The 17258-nt window shown below is 47.1% G+C and overlaps 1 protein-coding gene and 2 long non-coding RNA genes across 3 annotated transcripts in view; 1 reads left to right on the forward strand and 2 right to left on the reverse strand.

Moving 5' to 3' along the window:
• Positions 1-1516, reverse strand: part of LOC117284710 — a 17634-nt gene extending 16118 nt beyond the window's left edge. The window contains exon 1 of the long non-coding RNA XR_004515777.1: positions 1409-1516. This is a non-coding gene — a long non-coding RNA (uncharacterized LOC117284710). The remainder of the gene's footprint in view (positions 1-1408) is intronic.
• A 3111-nt stretch (positions 1517-4627) lies between these two features.
• On the forward strand, positions 4628-5861 carry LOC104873174. Its single transcript, XR_783391.1, has 3 exons — positions 4628-4702; positions 5252-5417; positions 5719-5861. It is a non-coding gene; the product is annotated as an uncharacterized LOC104873174 (long non-coding RNA).
• Positions 5862-14248: 8387 nt separating this feature from the next.
• Positions 14249-15071, reverse strand: LOC104873210 (melanoma-associated antigen 10). The gene has a single exon (XM_010639797.2). The coding sequence runs from the start codon at positions 15069-15071 to the stop codon at positions 14256-14258; it is 816 nt and encodes a 271-aa protein (XP_010638099.1). The 3' UTR covers positions 14249-14255.
• Between the last annotated feature and the right edge of the window lie 2187 nt (positions 15072-17258).

The following is a 17258-nucleotide window of genomic DNA, read 5'->3' on the forward strand; positions in this document are numbered from 1 at the left end:
AGGCATGGAACCACTGAGTTAAATCCCAGCCCTTGCACTATATCTTACTGTCAATGGGCCGGGGATTTAGCTCAGTGGTTCCGCTGCCTGCCTCACAAGTATGATGACCCACGTTTGATCCCTGGTACCAAAAAACAAAAACAAAACAATATATGTTTATATATTTTTTAATGTCATTAATAGGATATTCTGGATATGTTCAGTTCTCTTGTTATATAAATGACATCATGGTCAGGATTCTCTGAATCTAAATCTGAACAAATCATATGTTGCTAAAATCATTTTTTAGAAGCCAAACAGTTACCTACTTGGGCTTTGAACCAATGGTTAAGGTGTGTGATAAGAGTTAGAAAGAAAATTCTTCCTTGCTATTTGGTATATAAACAAGGCCTTTATAGGTAAAAATGAGGACTGTTGGGTGAGAAAAGTCCCATGGTTTGGGGGTCATAAACCTCTGAGACTATAACTCATAGATCCCCTGAGGCTTGTCTTTGGATGGTCCTTTTGGGATAAAAGAGATTATAACACTCATTCAATATGTTGATAAAGACCAAGAAGCATGACATGTCCATAACAATGTTTTCTGAAGAGTGGCTTGGTTTTATGTTCTATGACACACAGGCTATAGTGGCTATCTTGTAATTTCAATTTGAAAACCAGTGCAGAAACACAGGGAGTGGTTAACAACAACTTGGTGCCGCCATCTCTTCAACCAGGAGGAAAAGTGCCTTGCAGCTACCAGTAATGAGTTAACCCATGTAAAGACTCCTGAAACCACACTTGCTCCATGGTAAACACATGATTGTCAGCTACCACATATTCTCACAGATACAGGCGATTACAGGTGATTTTTGTTTGCTTCTTTAAACTTTCTGCATAGTCTATACTTCTTTTCGTGAACTAGCTTTACTACTACAGTACAAAATAACTATGTTAATGGTGACTTCATCTTATTATAGAAGCTGTAACCCATTACCTTTAAATAAATAAACTGTGATATCTCTGAAAATTAAAATAGGAAAGCTGAAAGGAGACGCTCTTCTCAGAATTCTGCCCCGCTGCAGTGCAGGGCAGAAAATTGAAGGCTTTTCTAGAACGTTCTATGTCCTTCTCTCTGCAGCGGAGATTTCTCCGTTCTCCTTCAGCCCTTACTTCGGCCTAAATCAGCCCAGGCCCTGTCACTTCCTCCTCCCGAAGACCGAAACTCAGAGCACGTCTCTGATTGTGCAGTCTGGGTCTCTCGAGCCAAAAACGGTCCCCGCCCGAGAAAAACGGTCCCGGCCTGAGAATTCTTTCTCGGCGGCGTGTAATGCTCACCACAGAGGCAGGTCGGTGGCGCGCTTCCTCAATTCCCTGATAGCCTGAGACCTTGAGACCTAACCGAGGCCACCCACACCATCCGCCTCACCTGATGCCAGCACCTCAGAACAGGACCTCGGCAGCTCCGACCTGAAGCCGCAGCTCAGCTTCCGCCGTTGCCACCCCAGTCAGCGGAAGTTACGGCCAGCAATGTGCCGGGGTCTTCCAGGGCTGAGAGCAGGAGCGGAAAGGTACTCTCAAGATCCCCTCGGTGTTCCCTAGGGGTCGGCACCTTAGTTCCTGGCAGAGCCGGAACCACCTTCCTCTATGAGGGAGTCGGTTCCCCAGACCAGGCTCTACCTCCCAGGGTGCCCGGAGCCTGGCGGATCAGCCCCGGGTGGCCCAGGGCTCACAGAGGGGCAGAGCCGGGCAGTTTGCCGTCCCTTCCACTTGCGACTCTTTCTAGTGCATTTGTTAGACTTCGTGAAAATGGCGATAATTCTGGAAGCCAGTCCTTCCCCACTGGGGCGCAGGTGGTTCGCTTTGTATTTAGCAGGCTCGAAAGCCACACTGTCCGGCTTTGCGGCTTTCCTGGTGTCTTCCCAGGGCCATCGGCAGCTCTGGTGTGAGGCGCTGCCTCGGACTGTGCGGTGGTGCAGGGCACTCGGGCCACCACCTAGGGGGTCTCGGTCCTGCGGCGACCCCGCCCACGTGGACCACTTCAGCCCTCTTCACTCTTCCTAGGCCTCCTCGGTTTCCATGTTTCCATTTATTTGATTGCGTGTGGTTAGAAGGCTCGCACGTTCTCTGTCTTCCTGTTTTTTTCCCCAGGGAAAATTCACCAGCAAGAGATACTAGCAATACTTTGTCGTTTTTGCTATTAAAAAGATTGAAGGAAATTGAGAAATTTTCATTATTCTGCTTCTCATCAATGAATATGTTATCCTGCCTTTATGTCAGAATTCACTGCCCTGAAAACGTAAGTAGAGATTCATGCTAGTCTCTACGAACACCTCAGACATTAGTTAGGCTTTTAGATATTGTATGTTTTATCTGCTACATTCTAACACTTTATGGAACTATTTATTTTTTATTTATTTGAGGCAATGTCTTACTTTGTAATTGAGACTGGCCTTGAACTCACTATGTAGCCCAGGCTGGCCTTGGCGTCATGGAGACCTTCCTGCCTCAGCCTCCCGAGTGCTGCTATTACAGGTGTGCATCACCATGCCTGGCCGATCTAACACTTTAAACTATAAAAAGCTTTTGTGAACTTCAGTTGCGTGTAAAAATCATTTAAATTGAATGCACAACTGTGATTGCTAGAGATTGGGAAGCTATATGGGCAATGGATAGAACATGGGCAGATATCATTAGGGTGCACTGTCTCCATGTTTTACAATATCACACTAGAATAGTAATTTATGCATATTACTAAGGGAAACTACAGTTAAAATCATTAAGGTAAGTGAAGTAATGTGGTGTGAGTTTCCAACCTGTTGGCCTACCCCAGAGTTTTCAGTGTTAGATGCCAAAATCACATGATCTCACTCTGTAAAATATCGCTCTAACAATTTTTATTCTCTCTGAAGCATTGCAATGTTATTCTTTAGGTCTAAAATGTCCCCCAAGTGTCATTTAATTGGAGGTGGGTACTGTTTAGAAGAGAGGTGTCACTTTGGGTATGTGGAGGCTGTGTTCTCATCCCTGGCCTCCTCCTTTGTCTCTTTCGTTCTTCAGTGCCACGGCATGACCGTTTTCCTTAGCCGTGCCATTGTGTGATGCCGTTTCTCTCTCTGAGTAGGCTGACCATGGACTGAATCCACTGAATTTGTGAGCCAAGATAAACTGCTCCTCAATTCAGTTCAGCATATTGTCCCAGTGATAGAAATGTGAGTAATACAGAAAATTGGTGTCAGGACTAGAGCCCCTGCTATGACTGAATTTGACTGTGGGAACAAAAAGCTTTGGAAGTGGTTTGAAGGTAGAATTTGCTAAGGTTTTCCTTTTGTTTGTTTGTTTTATTTTTGTTGGTACCGGGGATCACACTCGAGACCTTGCACTTTTGATGCAGGCAGCAGAACCACTGAGCTAAATCCCTGGCCCTGGCAAGGTTTGGAGGTAGCGTCTAGAGAAGTGGTAGAATGTTGTGAGCAGTGCTTGATGTGCAAAACTGGTAAGAGGTCAGACAAAGTGGAAGCTGATAGGTATACAGAAACTAAGGTCCAGGCTCAGGAGGTTTCAGTGAGGAACAAGGGCCTCATTGCCAGTTGCACTAGATGCCATGCATGTGAAACTGTGGCCTAAACTTTGTCCACGCTTTGCCCATCTCCTGACATTTTATGGAAGAATAACACGGCAGTGGAGTGACTAATTTCGTGGTGGAAATTACAAGGCTGGCCGGTGCTCAGTTTGTGTCATGTTCATTGCTGAATGTCAGTAGGAGGAACTCCAATGAGTGTCACGAGGCACTGGCAGAACTGAGTGATTTGGAATCTCTGGTGTTTCACCAGAAAGAAGCACCTGAGACACTGGGGCAATGAAGTAACGACTGGTGAATGAGTAGCATTAAAAAATGCCAAGCACTTTGTCTAGGATGAAAAGAAAAATGCCTTGAGAGCATCTAAGAAATCGCCAGGTCTCCGCCCATTATAGGATCAAGGGTTTACACCTGTAAATCTTTCATTGAGCAGAGTCCTTAGGACTGCTGCTCATTCAGGGCTGCTTAAGGAAGTGTATTTCTGCGTTCAGCCATCCATTCCCCAGTGACCGTCTGTGAAAGGGGCCTGGTTTATGCACAAGATGATGACGAACCCTTTTGTTATTCACGTGTTTCTAGATTTTAGGCAGCAATAGATATGGGTTCTGAGAGGCTTCCACCCAAATGTCGGACAAAGGTGTGCCAGGGTCAGAGTCCCTGGTAAGAGCTCTCAAGAGAGCGATGTATGAAGCTGTGACAGTGAAGTGAAATTTGCCACGAGGACCCCAGGGAGTTTGAGTTGCCAAGTACAGGGAAGTTTGTTTGAAGGAAACCACAAGCACAGAGTGGAGCCAGCCCAAGCAAAAGGCGGTGAGGGCTACGAAAGGAGCGTCCATAGGGAAAAGGCTGCCAAGTACTTTGGACTCACATCTCACCACACCCTGCTCTGACTGCTGGACATGGATCAAGGGGACTTAACTGATGAAGCAATAGGCCCCATTTGAGTTTCAATGCTAATTAATTCAATTCCATTTTATCCCCCATTCCTCCCTCTTAGAGTGTAAATGCTTACCCTGTTTTCTTGTATCGAGAGTAGTATTCTTATTCTTCTTTTTTTCTTTTTAACAGGAGCTCACAGAAAGAGTTTTCCTGGAGCCCCATGGGGAGACTTTGGACATGGAATTTTGCACAACAGTTGAACTAGTAAGACTGGCCAATCTTAGAAACGGACTAACGGCAGTTTGAGTAATGAGATGGCCATGAGCTGCTTAGGGGTCAGAGGATAAATGTTAGGGTATAAACGTAAAAGTCTACTGGAGCACCTCATGTTTGTTGGTGGGGCCTGGAAGAGGAAAGTCATTTGAGGAGTAACTACAGAGTGGATATTTTCCTCCCTAATTCTTTCTCCCCTTCCCTCTCCTGGCTAATATCCCGTGAATGGCATTTCCTCCCTCACAGACTGCTGGAATACTATTCTGATATAAACATGCACTGAGTCCTCTGAAAACTGTGCTCAAAATCCAACTGTTCAGTTTGGACTTATAATTCATTTGTATTTTCTATCAGACTCAGGCAATCTAAGAAAGAAATGGAAACATTTATATCATTGGGTATAGCTATTAATAGATTTAGTATAGATTATGATTTATTTTTTGCACATGGATGCTCCAATGTTTCAGACCCAGACTCCATGAGAGCATATAGGTGTGTAATCTTCATTGTTCACACATGACCACTCATTGTTCTGAACAGGTGTAGCCCAGGCGGTCAGGAGGCCTCTATTAGCCCCAAAAGCGACTCAGACACTTGAGATGGAAAGACATCTACCAGTAACTGGAATGAACACTGAACCACACAGGGTGAAGACACAAAGAGAAGTAGTGGAAGGCCCCTTTCTCAAACCTGAGCCACACACAAGGTGAGTAGACCCACGCGAGCACTTCCTCTTCTTCCCTGATCCTCTTCCCTCTAAGGCTCCTCCCCTGGCCTCAGACCCCTCAAGTGAAGCCACTGTTCCCATCCCTCCTCCCTCATCTGCCCCCATCTTTCCCAGATCACCTTCTGTGATCTCCCATTGTCCTTTCAAGTACTCAACAGAATAGGAAAGTTTCAACACCTCCTATAGGGGTTTGGAAAAAAACAACCTTCCCCAAAGCAGCCGCCTCTTTTCACAAACCCGGGAAAGGAATATGATCAGCATAGCTCTGTGATTCCAACAGCTAGAAGGAGAAACGCTGTCAGCATGAGCCAGAGCAGGACCAAGAGAGTGTGGGACATTCTATGACCTGAACTGAAGACCTGGCCAGCCTGGGACATGGGTGAAGAGAGAGACCTCAGGTCTATCCCAGGAATCTCCAGAGGTCAGGCCCCTGGGAAACGGTCAACAGGGTAGACAGTGAATTTTATGCCAACTTTTACACAAGTGTGATGAGCATAAAACCAGCAACAGAAGCTGTCCATGCACCTCTTCTTTATGGTGGGAAGGGGGAGGAAGGAAAGAGGGGTGTGTGTGTGTGTGTGTGTGTGTGTGTGTGTGTGTGTGTAGTGTGTGTGTGAAGGAAGAGATGAAGGTACTGCAGAGGGGAGGTTCTGAGTGATGCCATTTCTCTCCATGTGTGCAGTGTCTTCCACCTAGATAGTAAGAGATGGTATATACGGGGTGGAAGTGACCCGCCCATGGAAAGCAAAATCCCTAATTCTCTCCACACCCACTGCATAGTGCTGTTTCTTGTTTCCAGCACTATGATGTAAGCAACTCAAGGCCTTCACAATAACAAAACAACCAAAGATCCCCAAAAGTACTCTGAAGCAGTGAAATGACAGTTTTGGACCTCACAAATCCAATAGTGCTTTGGCTACATTTTCAAAACAGAATAGATATGTTGTGATTGAGTAGCAGCAGTGATTCATCTTTGGGGTGTGCAAAGAAGGGGAGCAGTGCTTGTAAACAAGTGCAGTAACTCCAGATTTTATTTTATTCAGTTGTTTATTTATGCCCAGGGGTAAGAAATCACAGAGTTAGGTCCTCTGCAACCTTCGCCCCAACCTCCGTGGTAAAATACTGAAATACCACTGCTGCCCAGTTCTCAGACGGACATCGACATGGATGCTGCCAAGACGGCCAATGCTTCCATCAGCATAGGGATCTGTCCTTGTAGACACACAGCACGTCTTCCACACGCACAGGCTCCTGGAGACCTCGAGTCTCTTATTCATGTATATAATTTGACTCCTTCAATGATTTTACCAAATGGAATCACAAGGATATGTACGGTTCGGTTTTGCATATTTTTCTAAACCAGGGATGAAACTTGAGAACTTGTGCTTGCAAGGCAGGCGACAGCACCACTGAGCTAAATCCCCAGCCCCTGGTATGGCTTATTTAACTTGACATAGTTATCTCGAGATTCACCCCTCTCTGTATGTACACAAAGAGTTCACTCCTTTGCAGTGCTGAGCAGTGTTCCAAGGCATGGACGTGCCAAGGTTTTTGTTTCTGTTTTAACTATTCTTCCGTCTAAGGACAACTAGGAAGCTGCTCCCAACAAGCTCACACCGACTTATCATGAATATACATTGCAGGTTCTCTGGGATAAATGCACAGCAGTGTGTTTGCTGGGTTGTATAGTGCTTGCAGGTTTCACTGTATTTTAATTACTAGACATGACTACTAGAAGAATTTAGAAATACAGAAAATTGAGCAGATAGAAGAGTTCCTCTATACCCCCTTTTCCCTCCAGAAAGTTTTCAACATAATTAGATTTTTGCATGATTCTGCTATACCTTTTATAATTTATATTTGTTTCCAATGTTATCCAATTAATGAAGGTAGCCAATATCAATACGGACACAGCATTTTTCCCCATTAAGTTCATTGGTCCATTTTAGGTAGACAGTACAGTTACATTCATCATTGGGATCTTGTACCTTTATAGGACAGGTCTTGGCTCTCATTTTTTCCCCTTATCCCTGCCCTCCCTTCATCCCTTCAATCCTTCCCTATTTACAAAGTCTTTGTTTCCAGTTTTTCCTTTTCTCATATTTTTTCTTTTCCCTTCTTTCCTTTCCCCTACCCCTCCCACTTCCCCTACACCTTTAGCCCTTTTCTTCGTATTTCACATTATCAATTATACAATTTGAACCTTATTTACACTTGTAGTTCTTCACTCCAGAGGAACTATTCAGTGCTTACACATGTGCTGGCACAGTATTTTTACTAATATGTGTGCTTTCCATTAAGCTTCAGTCTTTCCGTTGTGTGGTTGGTACTATGGGTTTTGACAAGTGCATAACATTGTGCATTCACCACTGTAATGTCACACAGAATAGGGGCAATGCCTTAAAGTCCCCCGTATTTAACCTATGCATCCCTCTCTTACTGCCGCCAAAACCATCCACTGACATTTTCTTCTCTACAGTTTCCCTCTTTCGAGATGTTATATAGTTGAGATCACAAGTATTTAGGCTATGCAGACTGGCTCCTTCCTGGACTCACTGAGGCTTTTCCACCACTTGACAGCTCTTTTCTTTATTGATAAGCTTTCACTGTGTCTAAGAACCACAGCTTGTAGACACGTTTCTCTATTGACTTCTTTATTGATGACCGCTTGGTGGCATCCAGCTTGTGGCTATTATGACTAAAGGCATTTCAACTAAAAGAACAGGCTTGCTAGCAAGGAGAGACAGAGTTCAGGCAAAAATCCCACCTCCTCCCAGTGCATGTGACACCAGAGGTGCACAGGAAATGAGGATGGTGGGCAGCAGGTCCCTGGGGGAGGTTGAGGGATGTTGAGGGCCACTAGGAGGCACAGGAACGCCCTCTGTGATGATGGACCAGGCATGGATCCCTTCCTTTTCTTCAAGCTGGAGACGCTGAGCCAGAGCTCATGGAAATCCACCCCACTCCTGCCCAGAGTGCTTTGTGAAGCTGCAGGCTCCAAACTTGCATTTCATCCCTCAGGGTATGGAAAAGTACAGACTGCTCTACCGAGCTGGGAGGGAAAAGCTGGGAGGTTTGTTATGTCCCCTCTTTAACCGTAGGACACTGAACAAATATTCTGTTTGTGTAGAAATAAACTATGTGATTCAGGAAATCTTATTTTTAATTATCTACTTATCTCTACCACAAAACTAGAAAACATGTTTGAAGCCCATAATGAGGTAGAAAATGTAAACCATAATGATGAATTCTTAGAGATTTATTGTGGGAAGCTTGAGAGGTTAAAAAATATTTTTAGCTGTATTTTCCCATTTTTTTCATTTTACTTTTGTTATCTGTACTTTGAGGCTGTTGTCCGAGAAAGACTTGGCTTATTCCAATGCCATTAAGTATTTCCAATCTATGTTCTTATAATATTTCTGTAATAACAGGTATACTTTCAAGGTTTCATTTATTTTGAGTTGATATTTAATCTAGCAAGAAAAAGTCTAGGTACATTTACTTGCCTGTAGATATCCAATTTTTTCAGCCCCATATATTAAAAATCATACTCGATTTCCCCTGTTTATTTTTACTATAACAAAATGCTCTCATCAAATGATGAACACATGAGAAAGAAGGGTTCAGTTTGGTTGAGCGTTTCCAAGGATACAGTCCACGGTCTGTGGGCACAGCTCTGGCGCCTGTGCTCAGGCAGTACATGGGTGGGGCATGTGCTGGATGGAGCTCTTCACCTCATGGCAGCTGGGAAGCAGGGAGAGGGAGGCGGAGACCAGCATCCCACAATCCCCTTCTAGGGCGCTCCTCCGAGACCTAAGACTTCCCACTAGGTCCCATGTCTGTGACCCCACATCCTTGCACTAGGCCTCAAACCCATGAGCCCTTGGGAGATGCTTATGCAAACCATAGGGAATGAGTGGGCTGGAACACAGATTCTCATTATGACACCGCCTCAGTCAAATGTGGGTAACAAAGATGTTGCTGGGCAGAAATTTTCCTGGCAGGAAGGGACTGGCACAATGCAAAAGTGATGTCTTTTATATGTAGGCAGAGAGGGCCTCCAGTGCATATGAAATCAGGACAGTGGACAATATATTGTCAAGATACTTAGGCATCTAAAATGAAAAATACTTGTAATGAGACAAGCACATTTGGGGGAAGATGTATATTAATAAACCTATGAGAAAAGATACTAAATATCAAGAAATGTGTGTTGCATTTAAATGCTCACAAAAGCACCTGTTACCAAGAGACACTGAAGAATGGAGACAGAATGAGCTGCCCGGGCAACATCTGCCAGCCTCTGTCACCCACAGCATCAGTGCTGCACGGTGGAGTAGCCCTGGTGGGAGAAATGCGCGCTCTGTCTGAGTTCACTAGAGTGGGATTCCAGTCACCCTTACCCATCTCTACAAGGTCAGATTGTGATTGGCAGCAAAGTTCCATTCCCCCTCCCAAGAGCTAGATTTGAATAAATATTTGTCTTCTTTTTGCTAAAATTTATGGCTTCCTTCACTTTGATCCTATGAAAACAAATGAACCTAAGTGCATGAATCTAAGTAGCCTGTGCCATTACCAAGAAGAGCCAAGGTGCTGGCTGAGACCCAGGGCACCTGGAAAGGCAGAATACTCCTCTTGTGGTTTAGCGGCCGATGGTGATGGAGGGCACAGTACCTGTAAACTATCCTTTCTCATGAGAACTGCTTTAAGAAAAGATCAACCAGACTCCATGAGGAGTAGTCCTCAAAGGATGATAACTTTTCTGCTATGAAATGAGCAGTTTGATCTTAGAAGTGTCTGTTCAAATCAAGGCTCATATATGCACTGGCTGGCTGTGCAGTGCCCGCTCTCAGCTCAGCTTTTATACCCAAGTCTGTTTAACAGGTCTCATGTGGAATGGGAAACGTGTTCATTGGACATTTCTCTTGGGTGCACAACTTAGCTGTTCTGCAACCACACAGGAGGAACTTCTGAACACAATTCTTTCAGGGATCTTCAGGTGGAGATATGTGCCTGTTACCATCAGCACCAGGACCTGTCTTGGGATGAGCGGGTGGGAGCAGGGTCACAGAGAGCAGATTGCTCCAACCTGGGCAGCCTGAGGCCAGGTGCAGGAGAGGGCGGGCAATGGGGCAGCAACAGGAGGAGGAACCCTCCCATCAGCATGGGGATTTGGGAGATTTGGGCCACCACCTGCCATCACACTGGAGAAGATGTCACAGCTCTCCTGGGATTGACAGGTGTGCCCAGGAGCCTGTAGGGTGTGGGCAGCATGAAGGAAACCCTTCAGTCAGAATCTGTGGGGTGGCTCCTGCCCAGGGCCTTCAAGGGACAGAATCAGCTTGCTCCTGTCCAAGGGAGCGAACACATATGGCTGAGCCCTGTAGGTGAGGAAATAGAGAGGTCAGGGTTTATGTGGACAGGGCGTGAGGATTAATCCAGTTGTCCTGGAGCACCTCATGTAGAAACCCCTGGGTCTGCTAGTACTTCAGTGGCACAGGATCATCCAATGATTGCTCCTAAGGACAAGTAGACTATAATGCTCACTCAGCTAGAACAGCAGGGAAGACAAGCTGTGTGCTAGTGAGGACTTGTAATGTCACTGTAAGTGGCTACAGAGTAGATGCTCAAACAAATGCAAAAAATATGATTTGTTAACATAAAATGCTTTTCCATTGTGGGAGGAGTTTTTGAGCATGTGATATAGGACTGGAAATTCTCCAGCCTTTTCAAGTGCCACCTACTATAGAACAGATGCTCCAGATATTGTACCAGTCGCATTTCCAGAAGGGTCTTCTCACTCACTAGCACTTGTCAGCCCTTCCCTTCCCCATAACCTCCAGTTTTAGCAGGCTGAGATTTTCCTTGTGTCTTTGGACTCATGGTCAGTCTGCTAACCTGAGAGCTGTTCCTATGGCGCTCATGACTGTCCTTGTCTCAACACCAGGACGAGTGCCATTCCGCACACTGCAAATCAGTACTTCTCTGTAGGGAGGGACACCAACTGGAGAGAGTACACGGACACCATTTTTTATACTTATTTTGAGATCAGCAAAGAAGCACTTATCACCCACTCAGAGGACTTAGGTTTTAGGGGAATTCAGCCACAGTGATGTTTTTCTTTGCTCTATCATGGTGAGCACGGCTTTGCCTGCCCTACAGCTTCTCAGGGAGCTTTGGGGTTTGAGCACCTACATAAGTTCAGGCACATGCACACATGTTCTAGTTACAATCCTACAAAAATGCCAAGATGGTCTCAAAAACTGTCCTAATTTACCTGTCAAGGCAAACAGTAGATTACGCTTCATGTTTGACTCCTTACAACCCATTTGGGAAAGCTTGCAAGTGTGTTATTTTGCTTCTCAGGCACAGAATCCAGGGTCTAAGCATCATGGTCCAAAGTTGACTCTTATGTCAAAAGGCTGTTGCTATTGGAGGGTTTCCATGGTGAGCAAAGTGCCAGGCAGGGCCTTATATATGCCATGGATGAGGGAAGGTGATTCTGGGCAGTTCCCTGGGAGTAGGGTGTACCCATCACCTGCTCATTTTACATTCTTAATTCAGGCCAGGGTTCAGTGCTTTGGACAAGGGGACTTTGCACACCCTGAGAAGTATTTTAAAAAATTTCTCTAAGTATGAATAAATCCCGAAAAAGAGCTGGGTTCAGGCTGGGAGGAATGGGAACAGGGTGGCCTCTAGATGACCTCACACTGAGAGTCTGTTCCTGGCCTTGGCATTTACCGCACAGGGAGCCTGAGATCCCATGGCCAGTAGGCCTCAGGTTCTTCACCTATAAAGTGAGTTTGGTGGTTGTAGGACTAGTGAAATGTACAAAATGTAATAAAATACTTAGCAGAATACCTGGCATAAATTAAATTTTTATTGATAAGCACCTGCTTCCTCTACTAATTTAACCTTGGATATTACCCCACTTTTCCTGTAAAATTTTGGTTTGTGTTTCTCAAGAAAGCTGCAGTAAACAGAAAACAGAAAACAGAAAAGAAAATCAGAGAAAAATGCTAATCAGTAAATATTTCTCCACTACATTCTCTCCAGTAGAATGTGTTACTTGATTAGATGTTGGGGAGAAGCTTCTTGCTGGGACCAACTAATTCAGGGCTCCTGCAATTTAGGTGAAGAACCATATCCCCTCCCTGCCAGCTTCCCTTGCACTGGAACAACTATTTTCAATCGCATCCCCTCCACTGAAAGTGTACCCTAGGGGCTCAGGAGGCCTCTGTGACAATGGGGCCTAAAACCCAGGTCATGCCAGTGACAAGGCCAGCTGAGCACAGCTGCAGTTCCATGAAGCTTCAAGCAAAATTCCACACTCTGACAACACTAGTATCAACTTCCCCGCTAAAGAATATAACTGAAAACTGACCCAAAGGAAGTCGAGTTATAAGACAGGGAGGACTCTTGTAATTTCTGCGAAGGGTCTCTGCAAGGAGAATGTCTTGGTCAGGCAGACATCTGACCACACACGCAAGTGGGCAAAGCCAATGGCCAGGTTCTGACACCTATGTTGGAGGAGTGTGCAGGCTAAGTGGACTCATGAGGAATTGTCTCCAGGGAAGCCAGTCACCTGGGAGCTGGAAGATCCCAGAAGTGGGCACTCTCAGCAGACAGCAGAGCACTGGCCAGGGACATTAGTGCCTCACTTCATCTGAGAGTCCCCTGTACCTCTTAGGAAATCCTTGCAGATGCTGGGCATAAGTATACTGGTTTGTACCCTGGGTAGGACCAGTCCTTTCATAGCTGTCCCAGGCAAAGATTTCTCTCAGCTTCACCCAGCTTCAAAAAGCATTGCTTAGAGCAGTCTTCCATCCTCTCAGACTTTTATCTGAGGCCCAGGACACCTCGTCTGAGGGTTTGGCCCTGGCCACTATGCAGCTGCATTAAAATAAACTTCTGAGGAAGGAATTTCAGTTACTCCAAGCCCCAAACTTCCATAGCTCAACCCTCACCAAGGCGGCTCTCTGCTAGATTCCGCCCCTCAGTGTTATGCTACCTTTAGGTCCTGGCGGACATCTCCCTGTCTCCCAACATTGGTGGTTTTCCTGGTTTCCCCCATCCTGTGGGCATCTTACATCTTGCTCAGTCTGGTGTATTCATGTCTCCACCACAGACTCAGGGCCTCCTGAAGTGCAAATGCACAATGAAGGTTTGGGGTCATTGTGTCCCCGAGCAGATGGGTTTCTTTACTGACAGAAAATGTCTCTAATATAATTGAAGGAACCAAGAAAATTCAGTATATAAATTCAGTATATATAAATTATGTATATTCTTTAATTATATTCATTAACATGAAAAAATGGATCAGAGGACAAGAACTGAATATTATTTTTATGTCTTTATTTCTTGACTCCATTTATTTTAAAGTTCACATACATTTAAAAGGAAATTCCCACTCCAGTGCTATGGCAACCTGTTTCATATCACAAAAAAAGCGAAAGGTTTCCTAGTTGGTTTAACAAAGCAGCAAAGACTTATGCTTGGAAAGGAACAGCAAAATCCATGTTTGCTCAATGCCACAGAAAATCACAATTTCATAAAAAATTACAGTCAACAACCAATGTAACAATAGCAAAAATAGATGTAACATCGATACCTTACTTCAAGTAAGCTGCACAAGCCTGTTCAATCTTCATAAAGAAAACAGATGTCAATTTCCAAGTAACCTGAAGAGAACAAACACCAACAAGCAAAGCCCAGTATTTTCCCCTCCTACCTATCTCTTCACTACTGAGTTAGCTTGCTGCTCTCTTGAAGTACAGATTGAAGGATGGGAGTCATTTTACATGGACAAGAGCTGAGCTAGTGACGTGGCTTCCGGACACGCCCTGTCCCTGGCCTGCACCTTGCTCCCTCAGGGGCCCTGACTACACGTTGTGCTTGGGCAGCCTCGAGCTCCTCTCTGAAAGCCTCTTCATATATAAGTGGGTAGGACCATGGATCTTTCTTATTGACCTTGGCCAAATGCTCCAGGACTTTCATCTTGCTGGTTTCAGCATGGGTCCTTGGGCCCCACAGGAACTCATAGCAAGCAGGATCACTGTGGGGAACTGGGCGATACTCTAGATACCCTTCCTCCACCAGATCCTTGGTAATGAGTTTCCTGGGCTCCCCATAGATGAAGTGCTCCACCCCATCATACACCTGCATTCTATTAAGTGCAAGCCAGATGACCTTCTCACTGGCACAGTTGCCTCTCTTGAAGATTGTAGTTATAATCATTATCAAGAGGCCAGTTTTGGCAAGGATGAAGTCATCACCCACTCTCTCATTATAGGTGAGACCCAGGACAGGCATAAGAACATATATGTGCCCAGGGGGATCTACTTCCTTCACGTCTATGCCAAAGACCATGTACAAGCAATCAGAGACTTTCCTGAAGACCAGAGGAAAGTGCTCCTGGTAATCCTTCATGATGCCGTAAAGCATTTCTGCTTTGGCAGTAAGCTCCTTTTTTCTATACTTGACCAGCAGGAAATCCACCAATTCATCTATCTTCTCATACAGGATCACAAGGGGCAGGGGCTCAGGACCTTCCTGGTCCCGAGAGGGGCATGGATGCTCCTCTCGTTCCCCAGCAGAGCCCTGACGGGATTGGCTCCTTTGCCTGAAGGCCATGGCAGGGAGGACAGAAGACGCCCTGAGGATTCCGAGGACAATTTGGAGTCTCAGCCCCACGCACTTCTGTGGGTGTCCTTGGGTTAAAGCAGAGCAGAAAGAGGATGGAGACGAAGCAGCGGGTGCTACTTTTACCCCTCGGGCTTCAGACCCCACACACCCACTAGACTTTGTGCCCCTCTTTGGGCCAGACGGCTTCCGTAGCTTGCTGCGGTGACTCCTCCAAGCAGGAAGATGTCCTCCCGTTCCGTGGGGACAGCAGGAGTTTGTGATGAGGACTCAGATGCCTGGAGGAGACAGGGAGAGACTGAGTGTTCTCGGCCCGGAGCAATGCTCTTGTCGGCCCCCACAAAGGCCGCTTACAGTTTTTGCTTTGAGTGAGTGCCCCTCTGGGCCAGACGGCTTCCGTAGCTTGCTGCGGTGACTCCTCCAAGCAGGAAGATGTCCTCCCGTTCCGTGGGGACAGCAGGAGTTTGTGATGAGGACTCAGATGCCTGGAGGAGACAGGGAGAGACTGAGTGTGTTCGGCCCGGAGCAATGCTCTTGTCGGCCCCCACAAAGGCCGCTTACAGTTTTTGCTTTGAGTGGGGCTCTCGGGCCTCAAGGGCTCCTGTTCTCCCCTGGCCTTGTCCCCAAGAACCTGGGACACGAAGTAGGCTGCTCCTCCAGCTGCAGGTGAACTGCAGAGGACAGGCTCTAGGGCAGACAGTAAGGCATATGGAGCCTGGGGACCACGAGGCGTCCTTGTTCTGGGACAGGGGCCCCCAGTACACGTTCAGGGCGTGCACCTCACCCTGACTCCTGGAGCTGCCTGAGCGTCGTCTGCTGTGTGACCCCAGGACACAGCCTCACCAGAAGACCCTCTCTGCCTGGTTCCTGGAGCTCCTGCGAGAGGCACGGAGGGCCCGAAGGCTGCAGACCTCAAGCACAGTCCCGGTCTCTTCACAGGAGGGCTGGGCTGGACTCGGTGAGGTCCCCTCTGATGGTATTTTCTCTGCTGAAAGCCCCATCCCACACCTCTGCTGACCAGAGGCAAGCACTCAGGAAAAGTTGTCTCCCTCTCTGAGAGGAGACACAGGACGGTGAGGGTCTCACTCAGGGCCCAGCTGCCTGGAGTCCACAACTGCTCCATGCTAATCTGATAAGTGCTTTGTTCTAGGATGTTCTCTGGGATGACCTGGGCCCACCTTCTCTAAACCACAGCCCTATCTCTGTGAGACTCAAAGAGGAAGTGAGGGGGAGCAACCCGGAACTGAGAGAGTAGCCTCAGCCTGACAGCGGTGCCTGGGCTTCCCGGGATGACAGCGGGCTGGGGGGGGGACACGTGTGTGGAGTACCCACATCTGTGCTCTGGGCAGGGTACCCAGTCCTCCCGTGGGGTCCTCGCCTTGACCCTGCTGTCTACTGGGCAGATGGGCATCCGTGCTGACAACAGACCTGTGCCCATCTCTCCTGTGATTCAGGACCCCTGATGTGGTCTGAATCTGAATCTCCCTCAGCGTCCCATGGGGCCATCGTGAGGACCTTTGGCACACGCCTGGGTCACCGGCACTTACAGCGGATTGGCCTTTAGGAGCTGGGGCCTGGGGGAAGAGGAGGGTCACTGTGGTGTGACGGGGAGGGTTGCATCTCCCTTCCCGCCCTCGCCACTCCTGCGAGACTTGTGGTGACAGCTTTGATCCCACCAGACCCAAGCACCATGTCCTCTGCCTTGGAGCTGGCCGACCAGGACTGAAACCTCTGCAAAACGTGAGCCCAAATCAGTGCTTCCTCCTTTAGATAGCAAGTGTCAGGTATTGTGGCTCAGCGCTGAGATCCTGAGAGAGCCCCTCAGTGCTTCTGTAGTTTCATTGCCTTCCTCCTCCCTAGTCCTGGTCCCACCCGAAAGGAGCTGTTGTCTCCTCCTGAGACCAAGCCCTCATCCCTGAAGGCTCCCCGCCTTCCTGCCCAGGAGAGAAGTGAGAAGGCCACCTAGGGCCTCCCGGGGCTGACCCCAGGGGACACACAGAGTCTATGGATTCATAGGCTCTGGGCTGCAGACACACTCGGTCCTAAGGAAGGGTCCATGGCTTCGGTCTGGCAGCCCCTGGGGTCCTCTGCCTGCTGCCCATGTGCAGCTCCCCCTGCTGACCTGTGACCACCTCTTGGACCGAGGTCCTTGCCTCTCTGCGTCCTGCCGCCCCCACC

The sequence above is a fragment of the Fukomys damarensis genome, unplaced genomic scaffold (genome assembly GCF_012274545.1).
Source record: "Fukomys damarensis isolate Sample0158 unplaced genomic scaffold, DMR_v1.0_HiC HiC_scaffold_39, whole genome shotgun sequence".
NCBI lineage: Eukaryota > Metazoa > Chordata > Mammalia > Rodentia > Bathyergidae > Fukomys > Fukomys damarensis.